This window comes from Leopardus geoffroyi, chromosome A1, assembly GCF_018350155.1.
Source record: "Leopardus geoffroyi isolate Oge1 chromosome A1, O.geoffroyi_Oge1_pat1.0, whole genome shotgun sequence".
NCBI classification, from domain to species: Eukaryota; Metazoa; Chordata; class Mammalia; order Carnivora; family Felidae; genus Leopardus; species Leopardus geoffroyi.
Window position 1 is genome coordinate 144,180,355 of NC_059326.1, and position 16,510 is coordinate 144,196,864.

Genomic DNA, 16,510 nt, shown 5'->3' on the forward strand with positions numbered 1-16,510 from the left:
TTTTGTCTTTAAAAACTCCTGACTTTGGTTCCTAGTGGGACACAATTTGGGTTGCTACCCAAACCTGTGCTCCCCAAATTGCAATTCTCAGATTGCAAATAAATGCTTTTATTTCAGTTCTGCCTCTTCTCTTGGTTGACACTAACAATCCTGACTTTTTTTTTTTTTTTTTTTTCAACGTTTATTTATTTTTGGGACAGAGTGAGACAGAGCATGAACGGGGGAGGGGCAGAGAGAGAGGGAGACACAGAATCAGAAACAGGCTCCAGGCTCTGAGCCATCAGCCCAGAGCCCGACGCGGGGCTCGAACTCACAGACCGCGAGATCGTGACCTGGCTGAAGTCGGACGCTTAACCGACTGCGCCACCCAGGCGCCCCTAACAATCCTGACTTTTAAGAACACAGTATACATGTCGCCATATGCTATATGTCTCTTTTTTTGGCTTTCTTCCACTTTTTAAAAATATACAAAGTAGTTTTTTTAGAGCATTAAATTTTAGTGAGTAGAACAACAAACATTTATCATCTTATAGTTCTGTAGGTCAGAAGTCTGAAATGGTCTCAGTGATCTAAAATCAAAGTGGCAGCATGGCTGTATTCCTTCTGGGGCCTCTAGGAGAAAATCAGTGTTCTTGCCTTGCCATCCTCTACAGACTGCTTGAGTTCCTGGGCTCATGGTTTCTTCCTCCATTTTCAGAGCCAGCAATGGCTGGTCCATTCTTTGTCACATTGCATCACTCTCACACTGACTCTCTTGCCTCCCTCTTTGACTTATAAAGATCTTGTGATTCAGTGGACCCACCTGGATAATCCAAGCTCATCTCCACACCTTAAAGTCAGCTGATTAACAAACTTAATTCCATTTGTCATCTTAATTCCCTCTTGCTGTGTTATATAACATATTCACACTACACAGGGATTAGGATGGGGACATCTTTGCAGGGGGGTGGTCATTATTCTTCCTACCACAGTACCCATACATATTGTTCTCCACTGGGCTTTTTTTTCCCACTTAACATATCTTTGGGATTATATCAGTATATCTAGATTTGCCTCATTCTTTTTAATGGCTGTATAATTTTCCAGTTGCATGGATATATCACATTTATTTAATGAATCCACTGTTGATAGGTATTTAGATTATTTTCACTTTTGCTATTACAAACAATGTTATATCAAATACCCTTGTACCAAATGTGTCACTTACCACATATAGGCATATTTATCTATGGCATAAGTTTATGAAAGTGGAATTTCTGGGTAAATGTATTTTTCTTTTTTTTTTTAATTTTTCTTTGTAAAAGTCTTTATTGAGATATAATTTCCAAACAATACAATTCATTTATTTAAAGCATACAATTCAGTGGTTTTTAATATATCAGAGTTGTGTAACCATCACCACAATCAATTTGTGGTGAGCTGAAATCAAGCTTGGACGTTTAACGGAGCCACCCAGGCACCCCTAATTCAAATATTTTTAAAATTGCTACATATTTTCTTCTGAGTCTAAAGAGTGTGTGACTGTTGCATATACTAAATAGAACCACATGTTTGGGGCCATAGTGGATGCTATAGCTAACTCTCACCTTTATTCTATAGCCCGATATACAGAGTGGTTGCTAAGTTCCATGCATGTTAGTTAGAACTTCTCTTTATATGTTCCTACATTCTCTAATCAAAATTTACTTTTTCTCAATGTCTTATTGGAAGTTTCTGCTGGTTATTTTCAGGTTTTTAACTATTGTAAGGCAGAGTTAAGAAACAAATAATTAGCAGAAGATATAATCTCATGCAGAAGGAATTTGCAGGCAATTGATAGGCACTAAAATGTTTAAATTAATATACAAGAATTATGTGGGTAACTATTTTTCTCACTGTTATATTGGGATATTACACAGTATGGAGTAGATTTGGATTCAAGTATTACAGTCTTGGTTAACTCACATATTTTAATGCTTAATAGAAAATCTGGATATCCAAAAAGTAGTTGATGGATATGGGAATTATGTATATTTGTACATGGTAAACAAATCTATAAATAATAGCTCAGGAATTTAGTCACTGATATAAATTTTGCCCACATTCATAATCCCAAGGTGCATATGCTTAAATGTATAGCTTAAGATTCTAAATTGTTAATATAAATATAGAATGGGGCCTCTGGTGGAGAAAACAATTAAGCTGTACACAGTTTAAAAGGTTTTAATACAGCTTTTTTTAAAGTTTATATAATTATTTTGAGAGAGAGAGAGAGAGACAGAACCCAAATGTCCATTGATGGATGAATGGATAAAGAAGATGTGGAATATATATATATATATATATACATACACATACATACATACACACAATGGAGCATTACTCAGCAAGCAAAAAGAATGAGATCTTGCCATTTGCAACTACATGGATGGAACTAAAGGGTATTATGCTAAGTGAAATTAATCAGTTGGAGAAAGACAAATATCATATGACTTCATTCATATGAGGACTTTAAGATACAGAACAGATGAACATAAGGGAAGGGAAGAAAAATAATATAAAAACAGGGAGGTAGACAAAACGTAAGAGACTCTTAAATATAGAGAACAAACAGGTTTGCTGGAGGGTTTGTGAGAGGGGGAATGGGCTAAATGGGTAAGGGGCATTAAGGAATCTACTCCTGAAATCATTGTTGTGCCGTATGCTAACTAACTTGGCTGTAAATTTAAAAAAATAATAAATTATTAATAAAAAAACCCAATACTCAAGATCCTAAAAGAAATGTTTAATTCATAAAAAACAATCCTTTTTTTTTTTTAAATATAAATGTCATTTTAGGATCTTGGAGTGAAAATATACTAGAATATTTTCTGAGAAATAACCACATCACAACAGAAGATGGCGCTGAGATCATCTGGTATCATGCTGCTAACCACAAGGCACAGGTGAATGAGGCACTGAAAAGTAAGTCAATACAGTTTCTTGTATTCACATTGCATAATAGATTAATTCCACTCTTTTTTTGGTATCTGGGCATATTTTCAGGTTTCAAAGACTTAGAAGATCAAAGTGTAAATTCTAGGCCGACATAAACATTTTTATAAAATATCTCATTTTGTTTACAAAATGAACAAATTTCCATAATGGAAGGATTTTCTTATTTTCCAGAAGTGGACTTGCCTTTTCTGTGTCTGTTTGAAACTTTCAATGTATTTACATTTCCCTATAAACTGTGGTGATTGAAGTAAAATTTTTGAGGTCACTGTTGTATGTCTTACATATTTTTGTGTCTTTCATAGTGTATTAAGGAAAGGGTCAATAAATATTTGTTGAATGGATGGATGAAGCCTTTGTATACTAATTTATAATTAATTTCCTTGGTCAGTATTTATGCTTAGGCTAGAAACTAAGACTTTGGTTTACTAACTCAATCTATAATCATCTGTATCTATATATCTATATCTATACCTATAGATATCTGTATCTATCACTAGTCTATATCTATATATTGTCTATCTAGTCTATATCTAATACCTAGACCTAGACCTACATCTACACCTACATCTTCATATCCATCTATATCTATATCTTCCTTCTTTATAGATGAACGTGATAGCAGTTTTTTTCAGCCTTTTCCTAAGAAGTACTCCTCTTGGCTGCAGCAGCACAGGAGACTGAAAGCATATAACCAGAGAGGTCTGGGGCATAACTCGAAGTGACCCAGTACAACAAGGAAATTCCTCAGTCCCAAGTTTTGCTATAAAAATCTATGCATCTTTTGCATCCTACTCAATTGTGTATCTGGATAATGTGTCTCAATATATATTTATTTTATTGTAAAGATACTGTTTTAAATTGTTATTCTTTGCTCCTCAAAGGGAGGAGCTTTGGTTTAATATTGAATCCTTGATACCTAAAACAATACCTAACACATAATAACCACACAGTGATTCTTTAATAAGTGAATTTTAGCAAAAGCAATGCTTCAGGAAAAAAGCTGATTAGTAGTTTCCAGGAACTGGTCAGAGCAGAAAATAGGGAGTGAATGCTAATGGATACAGGGTTTCTTTATGGGATAATGAAATTTTTCTGGAATTAGATAGTGGTAGTGGTTGTACAGCATTCTGAATATTCTAAAAATCACTGAATGGTATGCTTTAAAGGGTGAATTTTATGGTATGTGAATTATATATCAATTTTTTTAAATGGAAAAAAAAAGGTGAAACTTCTATTTACAGACAATTGGTTGTATATGTAGAAAATCAAAGTTTCTTCAGATAAATGATTGTAAGTCATGAGTAAATTTAGAAAGTCTCAGCATACAAAGTCAAAACAAAATAAATTTTAGTTCTATGTAATAACTAAAAATTTAGAAAAATCTTTAAAATTTTCAATTCATAATAGTCTATGTGGAAATCTTTTACTAGAAATAATCTAATTAAATATGGATACTTTACTTTTAAGTGTGTTTTAAAAATGCTGATGGAAAGTCATTTCCAATTGCTGGCAGTCTGATGTTGACCTGGGAAGTTTTCATAGGCTACTTAGTGTTCAGATAATGTCCTTTTTACATTCGGTTTGGTAAAACCAGAGAGCTAAGTTTTATAGTTTGGGAATGCTCTTCACAAATCCCTTTTGTAAGCCATGGCTAGTTTCGTAAATTCTTGTTAGTCCAAAGGAGAGGAGACAGACAGCCTCCTGCAGACATGCATGCTGTATTTAACTGGTTTTCTCATTTCTTCCAGAATATTTAAATGTAGTATAACTATTATTAATAGAGCTGTTTCAGTTTGATTTACCTGTAAAACTGGGTTTTTAACAATATCTATGACTTAAAAAAAAAAGTACAGGAGGAGAAATGTAAAAGTACCACCTGATATTACACTGTCAAAACATCCAGATCACAGACTAATGATCACAGACTAATATTGTAACAATTCAGCATGAATTTTAAACACATTCATTTTAAAAGATATGTTGGAAAAAAATGGAAAACATTTAAGTCTTTTTGAGAAAAAAAACGTGTTTTTTTTAAGCCTTGAAAAAAGCCTTTGTAACATCTTTAGGAAAAGTGTGACATAATAAATATCTGTAGTTTCTAATTTGAGGAATGAGAAGATAAAAATATTATTTTTATTCTCAGAAACGTCAACAAACACTTATTAATCCTTGTTTTGTATGCTCATTTTGCTATGTCCTGGGAAGAAATTAAATACTGTAACAACAGTGTAAGAGCTCTATGACATAGGGAAAGGCATTTAATTCTTCACCACCTGTTTGCTCATCTGTGAAATAAACATGTAAAGGCCTAGCACTTAGTACCTGGCACTTAGTAGTTACTCAGTAAATGTTAGTTTTTATTCTCCTCAACAGGCTCCTGAACATGACATCTTCTGCAGTCCTTATTTTATCAGCATTAACTTAAGTTCTTTTATTTGGACAGGTCCTGCTCACATGATAGAGGCTGATGTCCTTCTTCCAAGTGATGAATCAGAATATAGCCAACCAATCATGGCCCATCCTCCTGAAACAAATAGTGATAATACTTTACAGGAATGGCTGACTGAAGTTATAAAAAGCAATAAAGGCATCAAACTGGATTTTAAGAGGTATTTGTATAAACATTTTCAGTTTTTTAGTTGTTATAAAATAACAATGGAAAAAAAGGATTAATAGCATCACATATCTGTGCTTGACTAACTAACTTTAAATTGAAAATAGAATTGTAAACTAATATGTTTCAAGAATGGACATAAGACCCATTGAGTTGTTTGCTAAGATTGTTTCTTGGGAACTCTTTGAAGATAAAATTAATTTTTATAAAGGAATTTATCATAAATTACCATTGTGATAATAGAATGGTAAATTTAAAATGCTACTTTCATTAAAAAGTGGTCTGAGACAGAGTTGACAGTAGTTTGAGTAGTTAGTGCGTATCCTACTTGATTTATATTATATTTGTATATGGGGAATTATCTAGAAGTCTTCAATAACCCAAGAGTTCTTTAAAAATAATATTTGGAAGTATTGATAATAAAGGGCAAGATTAAGTGTAATTTCCTTTCCTGTGGCTATCATGGGAAATTTTACTTTTGTGCCATTTTGGCTATATAAAAATTATAAGTAAAGCCAGGAATATATTGTGATACCACAAAAGCTCACCATAAGCCCCATGAAGGCGACTGCTAATGAAAATCTAGGGTTTGTGGTAAATATACCTTATCTCTGAACAATATTTTTAAATGGAATTTTCTTAGGAAATTAATGATTTGGAAATCTTACTAATAGAATTATCAATATGACTCTAATCATTTGTTGTAGGGCTAAATGTACCAGTAAACCTCATTATACTGTTGGTGAATGAAAGAGCTATGTTAAGATCTTAAAGTTTTTAGAGTGGTGAATGGCCCAAACTCTATTTTATTGCCAAAGAAACTTAGTCCCAGAGAAGTTAAATGATTGACCCAGGGACAATAGCTAAACTTGACAGCTGAGCTAGGATGAGATCCAAGGTATAGTGTTCTCTGTACCATGAAATAAAGCATTTGATCTTTAATGTTTGGTGATTCAGAGTTTTAGCACTCTTTGCCGTTTCATGTGTATGTTTACTATTGCCCACTGAATTGTTCTCTCTAATATATTCCTTGCCTCTTCACCAGTCAGATCAACCGATTCATTCCTAGCAGCTATCCAAAAGGGCTGAGGCACTAAAAAAAAGATTTTTCAAATTTTTTGGTCATAACGTATTTGAAGGGGAATGAATTTATGGACATTTATAGTGTGTCAGACATTGTTCTAAGAGCATTAAATGTGTTCATTTATTTAGTCCTTATAACAATCCTAGGAGGTAGCTTATTGCTATCATCCTCATTTTCTTGATGAGGGAACAAAGGCAGAGAAGAGTAAGTAGCCTGCTTGTTATCACATAGTAGGAAAGCTACCAGCCTGGCTGAAGAGTTCACACTGTGAACCCAAACTCTACTACCTCTGTAAAAGTAGCTGAATAACCTATTAGTTAAATTTTACTAGTTCTTATTATATGCTTTTAAGTTATTCTGTTTAGTATACAAATAATAATTAAGTATTAAAATTTTATGTGTAAGTTTCCTATAGAATGTAATTTTAAATGGTTTATTGTGATTTTTGTGATTGATGATTTTTATTTGCTTATCCCCAATTTCTAAACAAAATTAATAGGTAAATAGGTATGATACTCAGCAGTTTGACTTACAAATAACTTTTTAGGAAAAAAACGTATCCTGTAAAAACAAAGTTCATATTCTTCCTAGGAATTTAAATAAGTACCACCAAAGGGAAATTTTAGGTGGTATACTGATCAGAACTTCCCTCTTCAAGTGATCATCTTGGCCAGCCTTTGTCAGGTTTTGTTTTTTAAATATATGAAATTTATTGTCAAATTGGTTTCCATACAACACCCAGTGTTCATCCCAAAAGATGCCCTCTTCAATACCCATCACCCACCCTCCCCTCCCTCCCACCCCCCCATCAGCCCTCATTTTCTTCTCAAGTAGCCTTTGTCAGTTTTTTATGAGACACTTAATACATGTTAGAATTGAGAATGTTAGCCACTGTTATTTCTAATTAGAATTACATGGTATTGCCAGCGTTACCTTGATTTCAAAAGCAAAGACCCCACTAAAAAGGAGAACTAAAGACCAATTTCCCTGATGAACATGGATGCAAAAATTCTCAACAGGATACTAGAAAACAGAATCCAACAATACATTGAAAGAATTATTCACCATGATCAAGTGGGATTTATTCCTGGGCTGCAGGGCTGGTTCAGTATCCACAAATCTATCAATGTGATACATCAAATTAATAAAAGAAAAGATAAGAACCAGATGATCCTCTTAATAGATGCAGCAAAAGCATTTGACAAAATACAGCGTTTCTTGATAACCCTCAAGAAAGTAGGGATGAAGGAGCATACCTCAAGATCATAAAGTCTCTATATGAAAGACCCATAGCTAGTATCATCCTCAATGGGGAAAAACTGAGAACTTTTCCCCTAACAGGAACATGACACTACTGTTATTCAACATAGTGTTGGAAGTCCTAGCCTCAGCAATCAGACAACAAAAAGAAATAAAAGGCATCTAAATTGGCAAGGAAGAAGTCAAACTTCCACTCTTTGCAGACGACAGGATACTCTTACATGATACTCTACTCTACTTTTGGGAAAACCCAAAAGACTCTACCAAAAAAACTTCTGGAACTGATACATGAATTCAGAAAAGTCACAGGATATAAAATCAGCATTCAGAAATCAGATGCATTTCTATACACCAATAATAAAGCAGCAGAAAGAGAAATCAAGGAATCTATCTTATTTACAATTGCATTGAAAACCATAAAATACCTGGGAATAAACTTAAACAAAGAGGTAAAAGATCTGTATGTTGAAAACTATAGGCAGCTTATGAAAGAAATTGAAGAAGACACAAAAAAATGGAAAAATATTCCATGCTCATGGATTGGAAGAACAAATACTGTTAAAATGTCGGTATTACCCAAAGCAATCTATGTATTTATTTATTTATTTATTTATTTATTTATTTATTTATTTTTTTCAACGTTTATTTATTATTATTTTTGGGACAGAGAGAGACAGAGCATGAACGGGGGAGGGGCAGAGAGAGAGGGAGACACAGAATCGGAAACAGGCTCCAGGCTCTGAGCCATCAGCCCAGAGCCCGACGTGGGCTGGAACTCACGGACCGCGAGATCGTGACCTGGCTGAAGTCGGACGCTTAACCGACTGCGCCACCCAGGCGCCCCCAATCTACGTATTTAATGCAATCCCTATCAAAATAACACCAGCATTCTTCACAGAGCTAGAACAAACAATTTTAAAATTTGTATGGAACCATAAAAGACCCCAAAGAGGCAAAGTAATGTTGAAATAAAAAACCAGGGGCTCCTGGGTGGCTCGGTTCATTACTCGTCCAGCTTCAGCTCAGGTCATGATCTTGTGGTTCATGGGTTCAAGCCCCGCATCGGGCTCTGTGCTGACAGCTCAGGACCTGGAACCTGCTTCAGATTCTGTGTCTCCCTCTTTTTTTGCCCCTCCCCTGCTTGTACTCTGTCTTTGTCTCTCAAAAATAAATAAATGTTTAAAAAAAAGAAAAAGAAAAAGAAAACCAGGCTAGAGGCATCACAGTTTCAGACTTCAAGCCATATACAAAGCTGTAATTATAAAGACAGTATGGTACTGGCACAAAAACAGACACATAGATCAATGGAACAGAATAGAGAACCCAGGAATGGACCCACAAATGTATGGCCAGCTCATCTTTGACAAAGCAGGAAAGAATATCCAATGGAAAAAAGAGAGTCTTTTCAGCAAATGGTGTTGGGAAAACTGGACAGTGACATGCAGAAGAATGAACCTGGGCCACTTTCTTACACCGTACACAAAAATAAACTCAAAATGGATGAAAGACCTAAATGTAAAGACAGTAAACTATCAAAATCTTAGAGGAGAAAACAGTCAACACCTCTTTGAGCTCAGCCACGGCAATTTCTTACTACACACGTCCCCTGAGGCAAAGGAAACAAAAGCAAAAATGAAGTATTGAGACCTCATCAAGATAAAAAGCTTCTGCACAGTGAAGCAAACAATCAAGGAAACAGTCATTGCAAATGACATACCAGATAAAGGGTTAGTATCTAAAACCTATAAAGAACTTACCAAATTCAACATCCAAAAAACAAAGAATTTGGTGAAGAAATAGGCAAAAGACATAAACAGACTATTTTCCAAAGAAGACATCCAGATGGCTAACAGACACATGAAAAGATGCTCAACATCATTCATCATCAGGGAAATACAAATCAAAACTACAATGAGATACCACCTCATACCTGTTAGAATGGCTAAAATTAACAACTCAGGAAGCAATAGATATTGCAAGAATGCAGAGAAAGGGGAACACTTTTGCACTGCTGGTGCAAATGCAAACTAGTGCAGCCATTCTGGAAAACAGTATGGAGTTTCCTCAAAAAATTGAAAACAGAGCTACCCTATCACCCAGCTATTGCACTAGTAGGTATTCATCCAAAGGATACAAAACTGCTCATTCAAAGGGGCACATGCATCCCAATGTTTATAGCAGCACTATTAACAATAGCCAAAGTATGGAAAGAGCCCAAATGTGCATCGACTGATGAATGGATAAAGAAGATGTGTATATATATAAAGATATATATACAATGGAATACTACTCGGCAGTGAAAAAGAATAAAATCTTGCCATGTGCAATAACGTGGATGGAGCTGGAGTGTTTTATGCTAAATTAAGTCAGTAGTAAGTCTGTCAGAGAAAGGCAAATATCATATGATTTCACTCATCTGTGGAATTTAAGAAACAAAACAGATGAACATAGAGGAAGGGAAGGAAAAATAAGATAAAAACAGAGAGGGAGGCAAATCATAAGAGATTCTTAAATACAGAGAACAAACTGAGGGTTGCTGGAGGAGTGTTGGGTGGGGGTGGGCTAAATGGGTGATGGGCATTAAGGAGGGCACTTGTTGGAATGAGCACTGGATATTATATGTAAGTGATGAATCACTAAATTCTAGACCTAAAACCCTTATTACACTGTATGTTAGCTAACTTTAAAAACATACACAAAACAAATTTACTCTATGGGTGTACTTTAGAGATACCACCTAGAATTAGAACCATTAAAGACTGAATTTGAATATACTAAAATAAATTATTACATGGTATTAGTAGATTAATCGGAGAGATGTATCATTTTGTAATATTTACAAATTTGTTACATGTTCCAGGCTAGGAACATGGTATGTTATTCTTTCAGGTATACATTATATATTGCTGTTGGGCCAAGTTCATCCTCAGTCTTTTTTTTCTTTTTTTTTTCCAAAAATGTTATGACTTTTCCTTGATATTTACTCTTCCAGAAGAATTTTGTATTTATTTTATTCTATTTTAGAGAGAGAGAGAGAGAGATTGTGGGTGGGGGAGAGGGGCAGAGGGAGAGAGAGAGAATCTCAAGCAGGCTGTGTGTGGTGCTTGCTACGGGGTTCTATCCCACAACCCTGGCATAGCTACTGGAGCCGAAACAAAGAGTTAGATGCTCTACTGACTGAGCCACCCAGGCGACCCTAGAAGAATTTGATAATTGTTTCGTCAAATTCCAGAAAATAAAAAACTACAACAACAAAAACTTTTATTTTCCTTAGTAAGATTTTATGGTTTTTTTTAATATAGGTTTTGTTTTTCTTATTTAAATTTTGATAAGGGGAAGTGGCATTACAATAATCTATATTAGCAATAATTAAAATATTTACATATAAAAAAAGAATACATGTATTAAATTCTTGTTTCATTATGTTCTGTGTCATAGCTCCTTATGGTTAACTGCACAGTGCTTTGCACATAGTAGACACTTAATATATGTTGGTGGATTCAATCTTGGGGAGAATATGCTGAGATTGTATATTATCTGGTGGGAAACCATTATTCAACAGCCCTATATTATTTTACTAAATTGAGAAAGCCTAAGACTCTCCCTCCTGAATATAAACTAGAAATTAGTGTTTAACCCAACCTCCAAAGACACCAGATTTCTTAAGAAACCAGAATTCTTTCTGGAAAAAGAGATGTTGCCAGAGGTACATAGATTAGTTTAGGTTTTCCTTCAGATCCACCCATGAAGAGCAGAACCCCACAGTAACTTGGCTTCTCCTGTAGGCCTTGAAAAACAAGCTTTAGAGGCGCAGCTGCAAGTTGCTTGCTACCAAAAATAGGGGTGCCAGATCTCAGAATTGTGGTTTTAACATGGCCCTGATACTGTTTAAGGCAGAAAGCATTTAGGACAGAGAAACGACAGTCTCTAAATTAAAGTCTGCTAGGTCCAGCGTTAGACTTTATTACACTAAAATCTAGGGCCTCCATTTCAGGGCAAGAAGAATAAGCAAAAAGAAGCTCACAACATGGGGGCAGAGTAAAGAAAGACTGGGGGCTGGTTTTCTCTGGTTTTAATGAACAGTATCCTTGCTCACTAATTAATTGGACCTAATAAATAATGAGGTTATCAGTTTCTCCCGTTACAGTAAGAGGCCTGAAAGGAGTGAGGTGAAGAATGGTAGAAGTATAGGCAGGAGGAGTCCAGTCCATTAAGAAAGTTGTAATGTGAGGAGAGGGTACTGAATGTTCTTCCCTCCGACAGGCATTTCCCAGAATCTTAGCCTCCCATTGTATTATTCACTAAAAGCTAATTTTCTTTTTAAATTTTTATTTAAATTCTAGTTAGTTAACATACCTTGCAAAAATGGTTCCGGGAGTAGAATTCAGTGATTCATCAGTTACATACAACACTCAGTGCTCATCATAACAAGTGCCTTCCTTAATGCCCATCACCCATCTATCCCATCCTTCACTCACCTCCTTCCATCAACCCTCAATTTGTTCTGTCATTAAGAGTCTCTTGTGGTTTGTTTTCCTCTCTTCTCTTTTCCCCCCCCTCCCCTATGTTCATCTGTTTTATTTAAATTCCACAGGTGAGGGGCGCCTGGGTGGCGCAGTCGGTTAAGCGTCCGACTTCAGCCAGGTCACGATCTCGCGGTCCGTGAGTTCGGGCCCGCGTCGGGCTCTGGGCTGATGGCTCAGAGCCTGGAGCCTGTTTCTGATTCTGTGTCTCCCTCTCTCTCTGCCCCTCCCCCGTTCATGCTCTGTCTCTCTCTGTCCCCCCAAAAATAAATAAACGTTGAAAAAAAAAAGTTAAAAAAAAAAAAAACTTTAAAAATAAATTCCACAGGTGAGCGAAATCATATGGTATTTGTCTTTCTCTGTTTGACTTTTCATTTAGCATAATATACTCTAGCTCCATCCACGTTGTTGCAAATGAGAAGTTTTCATTCTTTTGGATAGCTGAGTAATATTCTATGGTATGTATACCACATCTTGCTTATCTATTTATCTGTCAATGGACTTTTGGGCTCTCTCCATAGTTCGACTATTGTTGATAATGCTGCTGTAAACATTGGGGTGCATGTACGTCTTCGAACCTGTATTTTTGTATCCTTTGGTAAATACCGAGTAGTGCAATTGCTGGATCATAGGGTAGTTCTATTTTTAACGTTTTGAGGAACCTCTATGCTGTTCTGCAGAGTGGCTGCACCAGTTTGCATTCCCCTGAACAGTGCATAAGGGTAAAGCTAATTTTCTTAGAAGCAAACGTAAAGGTTCAGAAGAGATTCAGAAGTATAAGTAGTGTTGTAGTTCAGTAAAGTTTTATATATATATACATATACATATATATATGTATATATATATATATATTCTTAAAAAGTAAAATTTATGTAGGCTGATTGAAACCTTACTGTTTTAAAACCTATAGATGTCAGAATGGATGTAGAGAAGAAAAGAGTGAAGCTGCTTTTTTATTTAAAAGTAACTAAAATATAGTTGTCTCTAGTTTTAAGAAAAGATGCTTGTTTTTAATTTCTTTTTAAATGTTTATTTATTTATTTTGAAAGAGAGATGGGGAGAGGGCAGAGAGAGAGAGGTAGAGAGGGAATCCCAAGCAGGCTCTATGTTGCCAGCACAGAGCATGATGTGGGGCTTGATCTTACGAACCATGAGATCATGACCTGAGCTGAAATCAAGTCACATGGTTAACAGACTGAGCCACCCAGGCACCCCCAAAAAAGATGTTTATGAAATGAAAATGAAATCTGTAAAAGTTTTAAGAAAATATTATAATTTTACACTTTGCAATCAGTTTTAGAAACATGTTTATGCATCCAAATTTATAAGAATACGTGAAGGAAAAGAGGCTCTTTTCTCTGAGGTCATGAGCCAGTATTAAAGACACAGTGCTTGGGTACACATTAGGTATTTTAATAAATGTGAATTTTCAGATTATAAATGTATCTAATTTTAAATCTTATTTATACATTCTCTTATGAGTGAATATTTGTGTATTTTCTGAAATTATTTTATACTGAGTGATCCTAATACAGAGATTTGAAACCTCAGTCTGTCTACAAATAGTGACATTATTCGTACATTTATAGTACCTTTCAGGTACCTTCATGAATAATAAGTATAAATCAACATTTTGAGATGTGGAATATGTTAACTTTCCCCTCTGGTTCTATGTGATCTTTGAATTTATTTAATTTAGGCATTATTGTATTATACTTTTATTAGGAAGTTGAGAACACTGAAAACAGTAGTCTCAAAGAACTTCTTTTTATTTTTACTTTAGGAATGTATCTTATTGACAGCAAACTATATTTTTAGTCTAGCAGCTGTAGAACCATCCATGATGCTCCTGGAAAAAGTGAAGAGGCATCTGCAGCGTCCTGTGTGGATTAATGCTGATATTCTTCCTGGTCCAAATGGAAATAGCAGAGTAGTGGATGCAAAACCTTTTATAGACACAGTGACATCCTTCTTTCCAGATGTGACGTTTTCCCTGGGTTGGACAACAGGATGGCATCCTGAGAAAGTCAATGAAGGTAATAATTTTTAAAATGTATTTCTTTTTGATCAAATTAAAATCTACTTGAAATATAAAAATAACACTTCTCAGTACAAAACCAAAAACTTATTCCACAATCTAAGAGCCTAATGGAGAGAAAGGTCTGGTCCTAAAGGCATCTGTATGACTCTTCTTTCTTTTATTTCATATAGACACTGCATTCATTGGTGATATTCTGTTACCAAACTTCAATGGGAAATATTTATTTACAAGGTCTAGATTAACAAAAGCTGCCTCTTTATAAATTTTAAACACATCCTGAGTTGTCTATTTGAACTTGGAAAACATAATATACTCTTTTTACCTTGGAGCAAACTTCCTATGAAAGATAAAGAAGTAGTAACAAAAACTTAGCCAGTGATGTGAGGCCAGAAGCAAGGGGAGTGTGGTTGAAGAGCACAAGTTCTGTTCTGTAGACAGTGGGAGGCCCTTAAAAGTAGTTTGCTAGAACTTTGGCACCCTCATGTTCTCTTTGGTTAGACAGGGGAGTGAGAGGCCATGAGACTCTCCTCTAGTCCAATCCCTTCTTTCCTTTCACCTTTTCCCTTCAGGATGGACCTGACATTCAGATTATTTTCCCTGGTTGAAACTGACTATGCTATTTGGGTTCATCTTTCTATTTCTTCATACATACCTAGGTAGTGATTTCCAGATAAACAGTTCTCAAGAACCATGAGATCAGGACCTGACAGGAGATCAAGAGTCAGATGCTCAAGCAACCGAACCACCCAGGCGCCCAGAGATATTAGTCTTTATCCTGTGTTCAGGGCATTCATTTCTTTACTTATTTGCATTTATTGTTTTCAGATGTTAACTTTTTAGCCCAACGTAAGATTAGAGTAACTGCTATCAAGTGAGTAGTGACATTTAGGTTTAACCCCCTAAACCTAAGATTGAGAGAAAAAGCAATATGCTTTAACTTAATTCTAATTCTTTAATTCATTTTAATTTTATTAATTTCATTAAAGAATATTGCTTATAATTCAAAGTGTTTAAGGTAAACTATAAACAGTTTAGTAACTTCCTTACTGATTCCAATTCCTTTTATCACTGTTTAGTATAATTCTGGCTTAACCTGATCCTTGAACTGAATAATACCATATCTGGGTTTGAAGTCATTGTGGTGTTGAATGTCTCCAGGCTACTTTTCTTTCACTGTCCTCTTGTCATTACCAACATGCACTTTATGCTCCCTTACTTGTTATTTCACAGATTTAGAAAAGAGAGTTAAAAGTTTATAGTCATGTAAATATAGCTTTTGTTAGCAGTCCCTTTTTCTAATTAAAAAGATATAGGGGCACCTGGGTGGTGCAGTTGGTTAAGTGTCTAACTGTTGATCTCAGCTCAGGTCATGATCTCACAGTTTGTGAATTCGAGCCCCACATCGGCCTCTATGCTGATGGTCCATAGCCTGCTTCAGATTCTGTCTCTCTTTCTCTCTGCCTCTTCCCCACTTGTGCTCTTTATCTGTCTCTGAAAATACATAAATAAATAAACAAAAAAAAATTTAAAAAACGATAGTTTTTCATGTTTTTCAGGAAAGCAGAACTTTCCCCTTTTTTCGTAAGGAGTTTAGCTGCTAAACTAACATATTTACTTAGGCTTTCTGTAAAATGTTCCTGTATTGACCAATACTTTTTACAGCCTGCTTTTGATAGAGTTTAGTGTTATTTAAAAAATAGAAAATTTTTTTCTGAAGCTTTTATAAATAGGCAAGTGTGTTTTCCACAATGTCTTAATAAGATTTAAAATGCATGTATAAAAGTCATTTTTACCACTATTTCTACTTTAGGTAAAATGTATAAATAATTTGGACTAGCCAAAAAACAACCATAAAGATAATTATTACTTAAAATTTTTTAGATGTTTTATTTATTTACTTTGAGAGAGAGAGAGAGCACGCACAAGTGGGGAAGGGGCAGAGAGAGGGAGGAAGAGACAATCCCATTCAGGCTCCACACCACCAGTGCAGAACCCAGTGTGGGGCTTGA

At 35.2% G+C, this 16,510-nt stretch overlaps 1 protein-coding gene across 5 annotated transcripts in view; it reads left to right on the plus strand.

The window, feature by feature from the left end:
• Nucleotides 1-16,510, plus strand: part of FAM151B (family with sequence similarity 151 member B) — a 40,592-nt gene that overhangs the window by 3,261 nt on the left and 20,821 nt on the right. For all 5 annotated transcript variants that reach the window (XM_045496954.1, XM_045496939.1, XM_045496945.1 and 2 more), the window contains exons 2-4: nucleotides 2,818-2,943; nucleotides 5,423-5,588; nucleotides 14,279-14,496. In XM_045496954.1, the coding sequence (XP_045352910.1) occupies nucleotides 2,818-2,943; nucleotides 5,423-5,588; nucleotides 14,279-14,496 (510 nt within the window). The remainder of the gene's footprint in view (nucleotides 1-2,817; nucleotides 2,944-5,422; nucleotides 5,589-14,278; nucleotides 14,497-16,510) is intronic.